The sequence below is a fragment of the Tupaia chinensis genome, unplaced genomic scaffold, assembly GCF_000334495.1.
Source record: "Tupaia chinensis unplaced genomic scaffold, TupChi_1.0 Scaffold000466_1, whole genome shotgun sequence".
Taxonomy (NCBI): Eukaryota; Metazoa; Chordata; class Mammalia; order Scandentia; family Tupaiidae; genus Tupaia; species Tupaia belangeri.
This window is the reverse complement of record NW_006159975.1, coordinates 1,501,549-1,519,070: the sequence shown is the minus strand read 5'-3', so window position 1 is coordinate 1,519,070 and position 17,522 is coordinate 1,501,549. Positions and strand designations below refer to the sequence as shown.

General features: G+C 34.6%; 1 protein-coding gene across 1 annotated transcript in view; it reads right to left on the bottom strand.

Annotated features, from left to right (window-relative positions):
* Positions 1 to 17,522, bottom strand: part of PCLO (piccolo presynaptic cytomatrix protein) — a 445,966-nt gene that overhangs the window by 212,657 nt on the left and 215,787 nt on the right. Inside the window, exon 4 of the mRNA XM_006155762.3 lies at positions 7,654 to 8,439. Coding sequence (XP_006155824.1) covers positions 7,654 to 8,439 — 786 coding nt within the window. The remainder of the gene's footprint in view (positions 1 to 7,653; positions 8,440 to 17,522) is intronic.

Sequence of the window (17,522 nt, the reverse complement as noted above, 5' to 3'; positions counted from 1 at the left end):
ACCCCCCAGGGGGGATGGTCACGCCGCAATCCCTTCTCCTCCATTCTCCTCTCGGGATCTTGGGCACGCACGCACATGCGTCCGGCGTGAGTTTTAGGCCACCAGGTCCAGGACGCGAACCATGGTCGACTACGTGGGAGTCCAGCGACATAGCCATTATGCTAATTGCTGGTTCCCAGTATACATTTCACTTTTTACATGTGATACAACTTAGAATGATCTCTGAAATTCTTCTATAAGAATAAAATTACAAATATCTATCTTTTACTAAAAAAAAGTGTCATCTTTGATTGAGGCAGTGAATGGAATAGCCATAATTTAAGCATACTTTTCTAAAAAATAGCAATGTCATTTTTCAATTCCCTAGAAGAAAAGTTTTTATATACTTATTTCACATTTAGCATTAGATTCTATTTCACTGACTTATTTTTATTACATATTGCAACTTTTCTTATGTATAGAAAAATGGCTACTGAGTCTTTCTAATCTGTTAATATAAAAGAATTACTCAATATATCCAGAGGTTAAAATTCATTTTTTATTACTAATTAAAATAAGAAAATGAAGAATTATTTTTCATTCTCATATCCCATTTCTACTGAACTGTAGACCATGCAGAAAGAGATAGTGATGACTATGATCCCATTAGAAACTCTTCCCATGGTGGTATTAACCTGAGGCCTTCACTAGTGGATGATGTGCCAAAGACTATCTGCACTGCCAAATTTGATTCTCCCTTTTTACAACTGTTAAGACTTTTTACTGTTGATACTAAAGGCAAAATTAAATTTTAAAAATGGCATTAAGATCTTAATTCTAGGTTACATATAAAACTGTGCAAAGAAAGGATACAATAAGTTTTTGTTTAATTTTCTTGCAGTCATTTCATTTTTGAGGGGATAAAATTAAACTACAAATTAATTATCTTTAATCATTTATAAAAATTTAATGTCAACATGGATTGCCAGTATGCATGTTCACAATATTCCAAAGAAGATTAAGTCCCTAAAACTAATTGGGCTAGAATAAAAGATTGGATACTCACATCTCAGCACCATGATATGGGATTCCTTGTCACTACAGGAAACCTTATTATTTTTCATCTTACTTAATTATGTGGTCATTTATATGATGGCTGCATGTAACTTGAAAACTAATTGTAGGGTCATTAAAAATTTTAAAAAGGTAATAAAATACACAGAAATAAAAACACACACTAAAGGATGTTCAATGTTTGGCTTCTATCAGGAGAACTGTAGTGCTTTAGTGCAATACATCAAATAAGAAACTAAACAATATTCGATAAAAAGAGAGAATTTTATAGCAATAAAACATTTTAAAGTTGTAATCTAAAGAAATTAAGAAAGGTTTACTTTTCAAAATATTATATTTAAGAATTAATTTTAATTTTTTTCAAAAAATGCATTTAGAAATGTAGGATTAAAGGGACAAAATGATAGTAACAAGGAAATAACAAGCACTATATTTAATTGACACAAAAATGAAATGTTATTTGTTGGTAACAATGTATATGATCATGTCTTTTTTGTGACTTAATATGTGCTATACTTATGCTGGGGAAACTATGTTGTAGACTGTAAAGGTGTATAGTGATGAAATGTAAATAATAAATATATATTAAAAATAATGTAGCAATAATAAATCAATGACATAGTGAAAAATAAATGAATAAATAAAAATAATACAACTACATGAACACAATGGAAAAATTACACAAAGTTTATGGGATTTGATGGGAATTTCTAAGAGTGACAAATAATTCTAATAATGAAAGCAGTATGTTAAATGTGTTGTGGGAAAAAAGCATTTTATGTGATGGTAAAGAATCTTTAGATCAAGAACTGGACTGTAACCATAGTTCTTCTGCTTTCTAGCTTTCTGATCTTAGGCATAAAAATTCAGTTTCCCCATCTTTAAATCAGCTATCATAATATTTACCTTTTCAGTAGTTGTATTGACTGAAAGAGAAAAAGGGCTTATAATACAGTGTCTAGAACATACTAAGAGGTAAATAAGAGTTATTTTCATTTTAAATAAAAATGAATTTACAATGTAATCAATACAGGGAGTTCAGCAGCAGAAATGACTGGCACTGGGGAATACAAAAGCTGACTCATGCAAGAGATGCTAGCAAAGTGGCCTAGAGGTCCAGATGGGATTTTTCTGATAGGGATAATGTGAAGATGCAGTGTCAGTACATGTAGGAAAACTGAGAACAAGGTCAGAAGAGAGATAGCACACGCTAGGTTCAGGAACCATACAAAAACATATTGGGGGACCAGCAGTTAGCGTAATGGCTATGTTGCTGGACTCCCACATAGTCAACCGCGGTTCGCGTCCCAGACTCGGTGGCTTAAAACTCACGCTGGGCGCTTGTGCATGCATGCCCAAGATCCTGAGAGGGGTTTTTTATTTCTCCCTGGTGGGAATGTTAGAGATTGCTTTAAAGTTATATTGCAATCAGATTGCAGAAGGCTGAGAAAGCCAACTAAGCCAGTTAAACAGGAATCTCTGCTATGAAGAGTAGATACCCTTTTGGCTATGCAAAATGATCCAATGGATTACAAGAAAACATTAGGATTTTTATTGTATTTCAAAATCTAAAACATAGAATAAGTTTCACTTTTTATTTTAAATAACTTTTTGCCTTATGGCATGTGCACTTGCCAGATAGAGAGAAAGAGATAGAGACAGTGAGAGGAAAAGTGAGAAATTACCCCCTAGGGTGGATGGTCACACCATAATCCCTTCTACTCCATTCTTCTCTGGGGATCTTGGGCATGCATGGACATGCACACAGTATGAGTTTCAAGCCACCAGGTCCTAGACTTGTTCCATGGTCAGCCACGTAGGACTCCAGCAACATAACTGCTACACCCATCTGCTGGCCCCAAAAAGTAAATTTCACTTTTTTTTTTATTAATGATTTTTTTGTTATAGGGTACATGTGCTCAATGGAGAAACAGAGACAGAAAATGAGAAATCACCCACCGAGGGGATGGCCACACAGCAATCCTTCTCCTCTATTCTCCTCTCGGGATCTTGGGCACTCACGCACACACGCCTGGCGTGAGTTTTAAGCCACTGGGTCTGGGACTCAAACCACAGTCAACTAAGTGGGAGTCCAGTGACATGACCATTATGCCATCTGCTGGTCCCTAAATTTCACTTTAAACAAAAAAATTGACTCCACTACTCTCTTTGCTTCTTTTATGTCAGTTGGTCACACGGTCTGTGGGAAGTCCAGGGAGAACACTAGGAGTCACACCATGATGAGAAGTTACAGTATAAATCAATCGCTTCATTTGTTCACTTTCATATGGAAGCGCATTGTTCAGTGAGGAAGAATTATGGCTTACATTACCTAGTTTCAACTAAACCAGCTTTCCTATAATGCATAACTGGTTGACAACAAGATTCCTGTAAAAAAGTCAGGTGTTATAAAACTAATAATGTAAGACACACACACACACACACACACAGACATACATTAATATAGGAGCTGATGCTATTCACATTGTTACAAGTTTTTCATCAGTTTTCATAACAAGGCAAATGTAATGATTATCAAGTTGGATCAGATCTGACATGAAGTTATCTGAGCATATTTAACACTACCCAAAACACTGTTTAAAATCTATAGCTATTACTGATAATAGTAAGCCTTACTATAAACATATTGATAATGTACTTTGGAGTTACAGTCAGCAGTAGTATGATACTATAACAAAATTTTTCACTATAATGAATAAAAACATTTAGAATCTTCATTTGAATGTTCTATTTCAATAGTGAAAAACAATAATGTCACGTATCATTTGGGGAAATATTTTCTGTGATATGAAAAAAGAATGGATCAAGTAATAGATGGAAACAATAAGGACAAATTAAACTGAATTCCTTTAATAGCAAATAATGTTGGAAGGAACAAAGAAATGATTACTTTATTAGAAGAAATTAAATAACAAAAAGTTTGGTAATAATAGAATCAAAATATGAGTTTTTTTTTTTAAGAGAGATTTTTGCTAAATGGCAAGTGTGCTCTCCAGAGAGACAGAGATCATCCCCCTGGAGGAGATGGTCATACTGCATTCCCTTCTCCTTCATTCTCCTCCCAGGATTTTTGGCATGTAAACATATGCCCAGCACGTTTTAAGTCACCGGGACTCAAACCATGGCTGTCTATGTGGAAGTCCAGTGACGTAACCATTATGCCATCTGCTGGTCCCATGAATACTTCTAATGTGCTGGGTTCATAATATTCTCTATTTCACTTTCAATTAAAAAAAGTTCAAAAATTACTATTGTGAGTCCCTAAGGAAAAATATATCAGTGAAGATGTAGCCTCAATATTGAGTGATTTGCTTAATAAAAGTATATTAATAGGTCATCAGGAAATTCATGACATAGTTTTCTGTTTTTCTATGCAAAAATGTGTCATGACTTTCCCGACAACCCAAGCTATTTTAATGAAAAAACTGTATACTAAATGTGGAGGACTGGCTTCTCTGCCTGAAATTTTTACTTAAAGGTAATGCTACAGATACAGCAGTACATGTGAAATTCATTCACCGAATTTGTTATAAGTTAAGCCAGAACTGAATGGAGAGCCTCAGGATGTAATTAATATAGTGTGTTATAGGGGCTAGCAGATGGCATAGCGTGACAGTGCTGGATTCCCACATAGCCGACCGCAGTTCAACTCTTGGACCTGGTGGCTTGAAAATCACGCCAGGCATGTGTGTCTGTGTGCTCTAGATCCTGGGAAGACAACAGAGGTGAAAGGACTGTGGCGTGTCCATCCACCTGGGGGACGATTTCTCACTTTCTTTCTCAGTGTCTTTTTTTCTTTCTGGTGAGTACACGTGCCCAGAGGCAAAAACCTCTAAAAAATGTTATATATATATATGTATATATATATATAAATAGTGTATTATATACTAATGAGATTTTATACTTTGAAAATATTTTTAATATTTTGTACTGACATAGAAAATAAAAACTGTGGGACTAGCAGATGGCATAATGGTTCCGTTGCTTAACTCCCACATAGTCAACCGTGGTTTGAGTCCCAGACCGGCAGCTTAAAACTCACAGCGAGCGTATGATGTGTATGACCAAAACCCAAGAGCAGAATGGAGGAGAAGGGACTGCAGTGTGGCCAGCCACCCTGGGGGGTGATTTCTCGCTTTCTGTATCTCAGTCTCTCTCTGTCTCTCTGCCAAATGCATGTGCTGTATAACAAAAATCTCTCTGTAAAACAAAACAAAACAAAAAAGTATCATATCTGCTCATTTAACAAACTTTAAAACAGAATATTTTGATCTGCTTTAAACCTTACCAGTGAAGAATTCCACTGTGTTTTAAACCATGTGCTAAAAAAACATTTAAAAGGTCCACATTTTCTGATAATTAACAAGAACAAATGATTGGCAATAGGGAAAATTAACATTTATTTATGGAATTGCTATGATTTTGGTTTTTTAACTGTTTTTCAACTTCATACATGGAAAACAGTAGCAAAATTTGGTAAGTACAACCTTTGATCTACTTATTCCATGTTTGGTATGTCCTAGTGAATAATTCTTTTTCCCTATGGATATTCATAAAGAAAACATAAATATATCAAATAAGCTTAACTTTGAAGCTGGATTCCAAATAACCATATCATAAATTTTTATACCAAAATTTTAAAAAATTACTAAATCATAATCAGTATTCTCTTTAAAATATCAATATTATTAATCACCTCTTAATGTGATCAACTGCATCTATATTTAAGTGAATATAATAAATATGATAATATTAGCTCATTTCAATGAGTTTTATTTTCTATTCTTTGTGAATGTTTCGTAATATAAATAATATACTACTAAAGTAGTGCCTACATCTATAAGTAAGCAAATATATAAACAATGTGATGATGAAAGAAAAAGTCATGATAAAAGAAAATAATAAAAAGAAAGTGATAAATATGCAAAATAAAATCCAAGGTACTGCATTAACAAAATATCTGAGGAAGTCTTATTTATATTGTATATTGATTACAATAGAGAATTATTAGAAATAGATGATTAGTTAAATTATCCAAACCTGGAAAACACTTACCTTCCAACTATTAATAGTAAGGTAGAAAGAGAAGGCATGGTGACTAGTAATTAGATTACTAAGAATCTTGGCAAAAGATCATGAGAGTTGCAAGCAGGTTAGTGTCCTTAGGAAAAGGAATTAATTGTCACAAGTGTGATGGCTGAATGTGGGGAACAAAGGGCAGGTAAGAGGAAACTTAGATCACAGAAAGACTGGTGACTGGGAGGCAGGCGACAGGTGAATGATGGTGCTATTATTAGAAATAGAAATGTGGAAGTAGAAACTGCTTCTACAAAGAAGTGGGTAAGATTTAGACATACTCAGTTTAAGTTTGCAGTAAGACCTTGAAGTGAAGCTATGTACTGAGTACTTGGAAATGCAGGTCTGATACTCAATAGGGGCTGAAGATATACAAGTGAATTGGATGGAAATAATATAAAGCACCAAGTTCTGAAAAATGTTTAGGAGAAGCAATGCAGAGTAGTAGTGGTAGTGGTGGTGATAGCAAAATGTAGTCATTAGATGGGAGCTTATAAGCATTTCCTTTCCTTGACTTTCATGAGACTCATTGACATAATGAATAAAGACTAGAATTCATTTAATGTGTGATGTACCATATACCAGAGGTGTGTTAGTATACATGTGTTAAACTGTAAACAACAACAACAACAAACAGAATCAAAGTGGAAACAGACTATAGTTTCTACTGGAGTAAGTTTTAATACTAATAAGTGATTTATTTTCTCTGTAAGTCATTGCTATCATCTGTGTATTAATATTTCTTGGTCAGATATAATGTAGGAAGTCTTTTAACTCTTAAACAATCAGTGTGTCTCTAAAAATGATAAAACTCTTTATGAAAATACTGGTTAAGAAGAGGTAATCTTAAATTCATCCACTAAAAAGACAAGAATTACATGTTACTTCAAATTATGCTTGGACTATAAATAGCCTTCAACATTAAACACAATGGGCAAAACTTCTGACAGAATATATCATAAAAAAGTCATGCTAAATGCTAAAATAATCTGCTTTATTAACTTTAAAATAAATTTTGTTTAAGATTTTAGCCAAATCATCTTTTTTTGTTTGTTTGGCAATTATGTAATATTTGAGCACACCTTAAAGTTTTTCAAGTGGGAGAAAAAACAAATGTTGACATTTGTAAAACTAAATGGTGAAGTGATTAAAACTTACATAAAGACACATTATTTTAGATAAAAGGAAACTTTGATTTTATGTCAATAAAGGGAAAAATTAAGAATTTAAGAAACTTCTTTATCACTAATATGATTTTGATAAATTATTTTATGTCATAAGAGACAGAAAAATAAATTTTATATCCATGCTTTATGTAAACTTGATAAAGTTGTTAAAATGCCAAAGTTGTCCATTTCAGGAAGCCACTGTTACATTTGATTGGAAATGCCATTCATTGTTTGAAAGTCTTCATTTATATAGCTATTATGTAACTTATTACTTGTGTAAAAATTAGTAAATTACATATATGAGACTGTGTACAGGTAGGAAAATGTAACTTACTGTTTTTTCTTTTCCAGTTTCCATCTGATCCAATTTTGCTATGCTTGCTGCCTGTGGCTGTTCTTTTATTTTTGTGGTGGTTTTGTCATCTTCCTTAGGCAAACTCTGAGGCAAGTCAGATGGTAACTTTTCTACCAGGGTCTCTGCTTGTTTCTCCTCTTGTATTGCCTCAGGAGCCACTCTGCCTTCAGGCTCTTCGTGAGCAATTTGTACTTGAGTTTTAAGTAAGTCATGTTTCTGTTCCTCTTCTAGGACTGATGTTTTTGCTAGTGGGGGTAACTTTTTATCTTCAGGGGTTGTCTTCTTTTCTTCTGGGACTTGCTTTTTATCTTCTGGGGGTAGCTTTTTTATTTCAGGTGGTGGCTCTTTCTCTTCAAAGGCCACTTTTTTTTCTTCTGGGAGTGGCTTCTTTTCTTTGGGTGGTGGGAGTGGTTTCTCTTCCTTGGGAGGTGGCTTTTTTTCTGGAAGGGATGAAGATTTTTCTTTTTCTAGTTTTTTCTCTTCTTGTTTTTGATCTGTAGTTACCTTGCGGGGAATTTTCTCAGTTGAAGGTGTTTCTTTTCCTTTTTCTGGAATGGCTTTTTCAGCGTCTGCTTTTATTTCTTGTTCCTTCTTTATCACTTTTACCTGGGCAGGCATTGTTGTTTTCTGAGATGTTGGTTCTGTAGGAACAGGCATAGGGGGTGCTTTGGGCCCTGATGGTGCAGGTAGCATTTTGCCCATGTCTCCAAGTTGTCCTGACATTGCTCTCTGGGTTTGGCAATTTAAACAAAGCCATTCTTGAATCTGTAAATGAAACAGTAATGAATAGATTAATTACATTGTAAATGTGTCTTTTTGGTGCATTTACCAATGTGAAAATCCAGAATACCTGAGGTTTTTGTATCTGGAGAAGATGGGTCACTGTTTTCTAAATCAATGACACATTGATTTCTACCAAAGGTTACAAAAAGACAATTTTAAGACTAAAAATATGTGAACTGTCTAAAGATTAGCAATTCCCTATCCTAACCATAAATGAAGAAAAATACAAAGAAAGAAAATTACATAGAAGTTGGACCCAGGAAAATATCCACATTTAGGAGGAGGAAAAAAATCTGTATTCGTTCCAAGTAGAATTATTTTTAAGCCTCATGCTATCAAAATTGCTATTTCTAGGGACCAGCAGTAGGTGTAATGGCTATGTTGCTGGTCTCCCATGTAGTTGAATACGGTTCGAGTCCCGGACCCAGTGGCTTAAACTCAGCCAGGTGTGCGCGCGTGTGTGTGCGTATGCCCAAAATCCTGAGAGAAGAATGGAGGAGAAGGGTTTGTGGCATGGCTATACGCCCTGGGAGGTGATTTCTCACTTTCTGTCTCTCTTTCTGGCGAGCACACGCACCCTATAGTAAGAACCTCTCAAAAAAAAAATTTCTAACTTAAATTTGTTAAAACAAAATTATGTTTTATAATACCTTTCTTTTTAATAACCAATTAATCAAAAGTTCTTGTAGGATTTAGCCTATTTTAGTCTATCTCTTGATTTAAGCCAGTATAGTTGTATCTACCAGGGTAGAGCTTTATAAGCATAAAGTTTTTGAGAATCACGAATAATTGTCTATCTGCTTTCAAATTAAGAAAATAATTTCACTGTTCAAACTAATCATGTTTCCTCATCAGTCGAGGAAGAAGTATTTGCGGCTCAAATTGTTCAGAATCTTTTTCCAGTGTGTTATGGTTTGCTGACTAAAATACTCCCTTGTATCTATGCTTTTCAGTACATAACCTAAGGTTACCTGCATCACCTCAACTGAGATGGTCCTTAGACTTAGAAACTCTTATGAACTACAGCAAAACAATTTTAGCAGACTCCTGAAAATGGTGAAGAAAAATCTGCCTTTGTGATAAGCTATCAAGTTAATGCTTTTGCAAACTGAAGACTGAAAATTGCCCAGCCACAGTGACATGTGCTAAGAAGCTGAGCTCTGTACGCTGGGACCACATGGGAGGCATGGGGTCAATTTTTGATTCAACCTAGATGCTGGGCAAGGTCATAGGTGTCTATAATCCCAACAACGTGGGCACTTGGGCAGGTTGAGGCCACAACAGTGGGACTAGCATTAAAAAAAAAAAAAAGACCAAAATCTCCTCTCTGGTAAGAACATATGACGGACTGGGAACCAGCAGTTAGTGTAATGGCTATGTCGATGGACTCCCACGTAGTTGACCGCGGTTCGTGTCCCGGACCCAGTGGCTTAAAACTCACACTGGGCGCGTGTGCATGCGTGCCCAAGATCCCGAGAGGAGAATGGAGGAGAAGGGATTGCGGCGTGACCATCCCCCCTGGGGGGTGATTTCTCACTTTCTGTCTCTATGTCTCTCTCTGTCTGTCTGGCGAGGGCATGCGCCCTATAGCGAAAACCTCTCAAAAAAAAAAAAAAAGAACATATGACGGATGATCATGCAGATTTTATTAGACTAATAATATTGCAGAATTTCCCCCAATCAATGTATATTGTACATTATCTTACATTACATCTTGTCTAATGTAAAAAATAAAAGCTGTCCACATAGATTTTAATTGTTACCGTTGAAAGTGTATCCATTCTATAAGGCACAGAGTTGGAAAGTCATACAACTAATATTGTATTCAAATACTGCATTGTTTTCAGAGATGTTCAATTTCAAATTGCTTTTCATATTTTCTCACTCTTCCCAGTTGCTTAGCTTAAATTATTTAGAGACGAAAATTGCTTATTTTTCTAGAATACCATCAGAGATGTAACTTTCATTTTTTACTTTAGCTTCCAATTTCTTTAGGAACATTAAAAGTGTTGCTTGCTATCTGTGACTGTTTTCAATCTGAAAGCTATTTTAATTCTTATCTGCTGATCTAAAAGAGTAAAGACAAAAGTCAATTCTTTAATTTAGTAAAATGTTCTCTATAAAACATGAGGATATATTATGGGTTCATTTGCTTTTTGTGTGTATGATCACCCAATATCAATTTCCTTAATTTCATGCCTAGGCAGCTCTAAAGTGAATTTGTGGCTCCTTTAGATAATGACTTTATAGAAAACTCACAAGAAAATAACTGATTTGATCCCCTATGTCAAATACTAAAAGCCCATACCTGTGTTGAACAGTCCCTGAAGGAAGCACTTCTATTATACTTACAGAAAAATCAATCTTAATCTGTGCTGTAGTTTTAAAAACCATTACTTGGTTGAGGTACATCTTAAAGTATTTTCATTCAGAGTTTGACTTTAAAAATATAGATACAAAAATAGATACAAATACATTGTGCTGTTCAGTCATATGGGTTTTATAAACCAAATGTAGGTGTAAATTAGCATTGTCATAGGCCCTGCCTCAATAGAAATAAATTAGAAAAATTTTAATACACCAGGATTATAGATTTTATTCCACTGAAAAAATTTTGTTGATTAGAAAAGTGTAATTAATTGAGTTTTTGGGATAAATTATTCTTACAAAGTTATCATCCTTTGCTACTTAACAGTATATGATACCACAATGGCACACAGACCTTGTGAAAAGAAAAATGTGTCAAGAAAATGAAGCACAGTGATTACTTCAAAGAACTAGACTCATTATTTTCATACCAGGTAAAATTTAGATAAAGAGAAAAGATATAATCTATGTGATCTATTACCTATCATGAAACACAGGTGGAGTAAGTATCCCTTATGTGAAACATTTGCGATTAGAAGTGCTTCATATTTCAGATTATTCGGATTTTGGAATATTTGCATGTGCATTATCAGATATCTTGCTTATGGAATCCAAGTCTAAACGCTACATTCATTTAGTTTCATATACACTTTGTACATATAACCTGCAGTTGATTTTATGCTACAGTTTTGTATTACAACATCTTGACCATGACTCATCACAAAAGGTGAGGCATGGAGTTTTCCACTTGCAGTGTCATATTGGTTCTCAAAATGTTTTGGATTTTGGAGCATTTCATATTTAGAACTTCTGGATTAGGGATGTTCAAATTTAAAATAATGCTTGGTTAAAAAAAAAAAAAAAAAAAAAAAAAAAAAAAAAAAAAAAAAAAAAAAAAACACACACCAAAAAAAAGCAGTGATAGCTACCACACTACCAAAGTCTACAGAAGGCAATAGTGAAAATCCGAGATAATGGAGCTTATCCTGAGAAGCATAATGGCTATTTCAAGTTACTGTTTTGCTTAAATTTACATCCATATTCACTTAATCCTAGCTTTTTTTTTTTTTTTGGTTTTTGTCGTAGGGCCTATGCACTTGTCAGAGAGAGATGGAGAGAGACAGAGAGAAAGAAAGTGAGAAACAACTCTCCAGGGGTGATGGCACACTGCAATCCCTTCTCCTCCATTCTTCTCCTGGGATTTTGGGCATACATTCATATGTGCCCAGCATGATTTTCAGGCCTCCAGTCTCAGACTCAAACTGCGAGCAGCCATGTGGAAATCCAGTGCATTAACCACTACACCACCTGCTAGTCCCAATCCTAACATTTTTAATTATTACAATTTTTTACTTATTTTAACATGATGTTGCTACACTCAGTTTCTTCGGTGCCTGACTGATTTTCATTGTTAATAAAAGAAGAAAAACAAAACAAGCATAACTCTCTTGACTTTACACTTTTACTAATGTAATCAAAATTATTTTGGAAACTGATATTTCTTTCTTTTTTTTGGGGGGGGGGGTTTGCTATAGGGCGTGTGCACCCACCAGAAAGACAGGGAGAGACAGAGACAGAAAGCGAGAAATCACCCCCCAGGGGGCATGGCCACACCACAATCCCTTCTCCTCCATTCTCCTCTGGGGATCTTGGGCATGCACGCACATGCTCCCAGCATGAGTTTAAGCCACCGGGTCCAGGACTTGAACCACGGTCAACTACCTGGAAGTCCAGCCATAAAGTCATTATGCTAACTGCTGGTCCTGGAAACTGATATTTCTACAATATTATGTCAAATAATGAGAACACAATTCATTCCTGTGTCTATTCTTATATATTTTTCTATTTATATCTACTGAGTACATAGACCATCTGGAAAGTGTATTTGCAAGGCTTGTTCCATCAGGAAACTTATATTCATGTAGAAAAAAATAAGAGATTGATAAAAATAAATACAATATGTAGTAAAGTATAAAAGATCAAGGAAGAAATATTGTGTTACAATGCCAAAGGAGGTATCATTTCTAGCCTGACATTCTCCAAAAGTTTTTGACCTTAAAATAGATACATTGTTGCGATCAGCAGATGGTGTAGCAGTTATGTCACTGAACTCCCACATGGTCAACGTGGTTCAAGTCCCAGACCTGGTGACTTGAAACATACTGGGTACATGTGCGTGTGTGCCTAAGATCCCAGGAGGAGAATGGATAAGAAGAGGTTGTAGCATGGCCATCCACCCTGGAGGGTGATTTCACACTTTCCCTCTCACTGTCTCTGTCTCTTCCCCACCTCCAGCCCCCACAAATGCACATGCTCTAAGGCAAAAAGAAAAACAAAACTCTCCAACAACAACAACAAAAAAAGAATACATTATTAAATTGTGAATAATATAGAATGAATCGATGTTTTGCCAAAAAATTTATTATCAACTATTTGGCATTACAGAAATATAAATAAATAGTAAAATAATATTTTTATGGGTGGCAATCAGAGTGTAAAGGCAGTAATATCAAGCTAAGGCCTTGTTTTTCTAAGATAATAAGATATGAGATGGAGTGTACAAAAATCATGTAACATATGCCTGTAGAAAGGCAATGATTTAAAGACACTGGTTTAACTTAACATAGATGGAAACGGAAACAATAAATTGGATGTTTAGCTGTAATAAGATAATGGCTGATAATATTGAAGAGGCAAGTTCAGATTTTTCTCTTAGATGGCACTTACTGACAAATTAAGCAATTCAAATACTTTACAGAAGAAATTGGAACCAAGTAAAGGCTTCTGTAAAAGAATAAGACTTTTAATACTAAGATCAATCTGGCAGAACGTGACTACCTGCTTATTCTAGTAGAAATTAAATCTAGAAGCAAAAAGTAAAACTATTAGAGAAAAGAAAAGGGATGTGATACATGAAACAGGATTATGTGATGAATTTAGTTTGGAACATAAAGAATTTGATAAATTAGAAGCCAGATACTCTCTCTCTCTGGTCCTAGAACCAAAATTAGAATTCTAACAAATTCAGTGAGTTGAGGAATTTATAATCCAATAAAGAACTGAAAGGGTACTATCCTGAGGCATAGTTTAAGACTGCTAGATCTCACGTGGTAGGACCTAAAGGTCTGGGTCTCAGACTCAGAGGCTTGAGGAACAGGCCGGGCAAATGTGCATGCTTAAAATCCTGAAAGGAGAGAGAAATGGAGGAGAAGCAATTTCAGCGTGACCATTTCCCGTAAACGGGTACTTTCTCACCCTTACACCCAGCACATGTCCTCTGGCAAATTAAAAAAAAAGAACTGAAAGAAAAAAATATAAACTACACTAACACCTAATACTAAACTTTGTTTATTTATTTAAATATGTACATTTAAATTTGGTTTGTTAATAGGGAACATAGATCCATCACTGGTGGAAAATGCAGAGGCTAGATAAAAGTCAAAAGTAGAAACATGGCAAGCGATATTAATCAAAGTTTTTAAAATGAGTAAAAAAGAATAACAATGGATATTTTAAGGAAAGTATTGTTAATTTGGAACAACATAGGCCTTCACTATTATCATATTATCATTAATTACAAACGAAATTATTTTAAAATTTGCTTCTCAAAAAACAATTTTGGAAACACTCTATGACTATATAAAAAGATATAAAAATATGTAGGTCATAATTTTTTAATATTCTTTAACAAAAATAATCACAAAGACTTTTGTATCACTGTATTTGGGAATTTAATTAAGAAGTACTATAATTCTAGGTTCAAAACATGTTGCCTATACACTTACATTTCTAAATAGTAACACAATTAAATATTCATCACATGGAAATAAATTAAGCAATATTCTTTAATTTTATAAAAACTAAATACATAATGTATCACTGCCATATATACTTTAGTTAGCTGAAAAGATTGACTCAGACATTAACTCTTTCTATAGCCATAACAATTTTGAAATCTATGACTATTCATATTTTGCATTGATTAAATATTGAGTTATAATTTTATCTTTGAAATATTTTCTTTTTATAATAGATCAGTATATACCTATGTATATATACTCAGCACACTGAAGGCATTTATATCACTGGTTTTATCACATAGAAAAATCTAAACTATAAATGCTTATGAAGTGGGACCAACAGATGGCATAGTGGTTACATCACTGGACTGCCACATAGCTCGCTGTGGTTTAAGTCCCAGACCTGATGTCTTAAAAATCATGCTGGGCACATGTATATGCATGCCCAAGATCCCAGAAGAATAGAGAAGGGATTGCAGTGTGGCCATCCCCCTGGGGGGTGATTTCTCAATTTCCTTTTCACTGCTTCTGTATCTTTCCTCCAGTGAGCACATACATTATAAAGCAAAAACCACTAAAAAAAACAAAACAAAACAAAACAAAACAAGATATGCTGAGACCAGCAGTTGGCATAATGACTATTTCACTGGACTCCCATGTAGTCGACTGTGGTTTGGGTCTCAGACCCGGTGGTTTAAACTCATGCCGGGCGCGTGTATGTGCATGCCCAAGATCTCAAGAGGAGAATGGAGGAGAAGGGATTGCAGGATTGCTGTGTGGACTTCCTCCCTGGGGGAAGGGGGGGTGATTTCTCACTTTCTGTCTCTCTGCCTTTCTCTGTCTTTCTGGTGAGTGTACATGCCCTATAGCAAAAATCTCTCAAACAAAAAGAAGAAATGCTTATGAAGTTTTTTAAACACATTAGTTATCATGAATGATAATTCTCGGGCCACTTGCATTAATTTTTTGTGATTTTTAAAAGTGTATTTTGTTTTGACTATATTTTTACAAGCATAAAGCATAATAAAAGCTTTTATTTCATCTGTTATTATTAAAAATATTAAATAAACTCAGAAGCCTCCATACTAAGAGACCAACCATATTTTTATTCAGTGCTTTAACACTAATAATCAGCATATTCAAATTCATCTTCAATGAAGAAAAATTCTGATAAACAAATAGTATATATATATATATATATATATATACAAATAGTATGTATATATATATGTATATATACACGTTGATCACAACATACTGTAATATAGTCATTGTTAGCTAGTATGTGCTAATAAAATGCATTTATTTTAACTCCAAATCATCAGACCTTGTTCAAAACAAAACAATGCTCCGAAAAGCTATTAATCTGCAAAAGAAAGTAAGAAATGAAGGCAATAAAAGCTCAGAAAAAGAGATGCTGCTGTGCTACTCAGCATTTTTCCATCAATATGCAATTTGCTTTATACATCTCAACTGTAACTATAGCAACAATACCATTAAGGAAGATCTCAGAACTTTAGGGCTGCCTATTTTTTCTAAGTTGTTTTTATTTTTGTTTGTTTGTTTTTTTATTTTTCACCCTGAAGCATGATAATAAGACCTGCAGCAGGTTGAATGTTAGCTTTTACACTTAAGATGGTAGGAGGGTGATAATCATAAAACCTATGTGGGCGTTTGCACATGTATCTGAGAGACTTGCAAATAGCAGTTAAACATGAATTTTAATTAGAAGATCAACTGGATGATTGGGAAGCTCATACAGCTCATTGGAAAGCTCATTCCATCAATACTCTACATGAGCAGAAATTGTGTGTACTCATTCTTAAAAGTCTGTAAACAAAAGACAGTCAGGGGATTGGTACTATAATCTCATTGAATTCCCTGCCTACTATGAAGTTTTTGAGCCAACAATAAATAATTTTACATAGGTTTTTGACTGATTGTCAATCATTCAGAATATTAGTTAAGCAGAAAAATAATTATACCAATAATCTGCATAGAAATCACATTTTTAGTTTTTAAATTTTATTTATATTTAAACAATAATCAATACAGAATGGTATTGGCACAAAACAGACAGGTAGGCCAATGGAACAGAATTAGGAACCCCAAAATAAACCCCAAACATGCAGCCAACTGATCTTTGCCAGAGGGTACAATCCAGTGGGGAAAAGAATATCTCTTCAGCAAATGTTGCTGGGAAAACTGGATATTCACATGCAGAAAATTGAAACTGGATCCCTATCTCTCACCATTAGAAATCACCTTTGTATTTACGGATAAACCCACAGATTCGGAAGCATGTAGCTGCAACTTGCTACTTGCATCAGTGTCATTGCTAATGTTGGCAGTATAGAATTCTATTTATCTCAGGCTAATGCATTCCTGGAGTTCAATCAGACATCCTAATATTCAGATTTTTAATTTATATTTTCATTTCTTTTTCTCATTTGTAAATGAGGAAGGACTGAATTCACAGGTGATGAATTTTTCCCCCCAGACCATACAATCAGCTGTTGAGACTATAAAATACTAGAAATCTGTAATCATTCATGAGAATATACCTTATAAGTATACACAATGACACTTCCGTGATACTTCTGTCCTAATTTTTTCCTTCCTAAAAATGAATAAAAAAGGAGTTTCAAGTCCTTTTATTACTATACTCTTTTCAATAATGAAACCTAATAGAATATTAAATACTGTTATAGGGCGAGCAGGTAGCATAGTTATTAAGGTGGTGGACTTCCACAAGGCCCACTACTGTTTGAGTACTGGGTCCAGTGAATGAAATTCATGCTGGGCACAAGTGTGTGCATGCCCCAAATCCTGAGAAGAAAATGTAGAAGAAGGAATTACTGTGTGGCCATTTCCACCGGGGGGTCAGTGTGTGTGTGA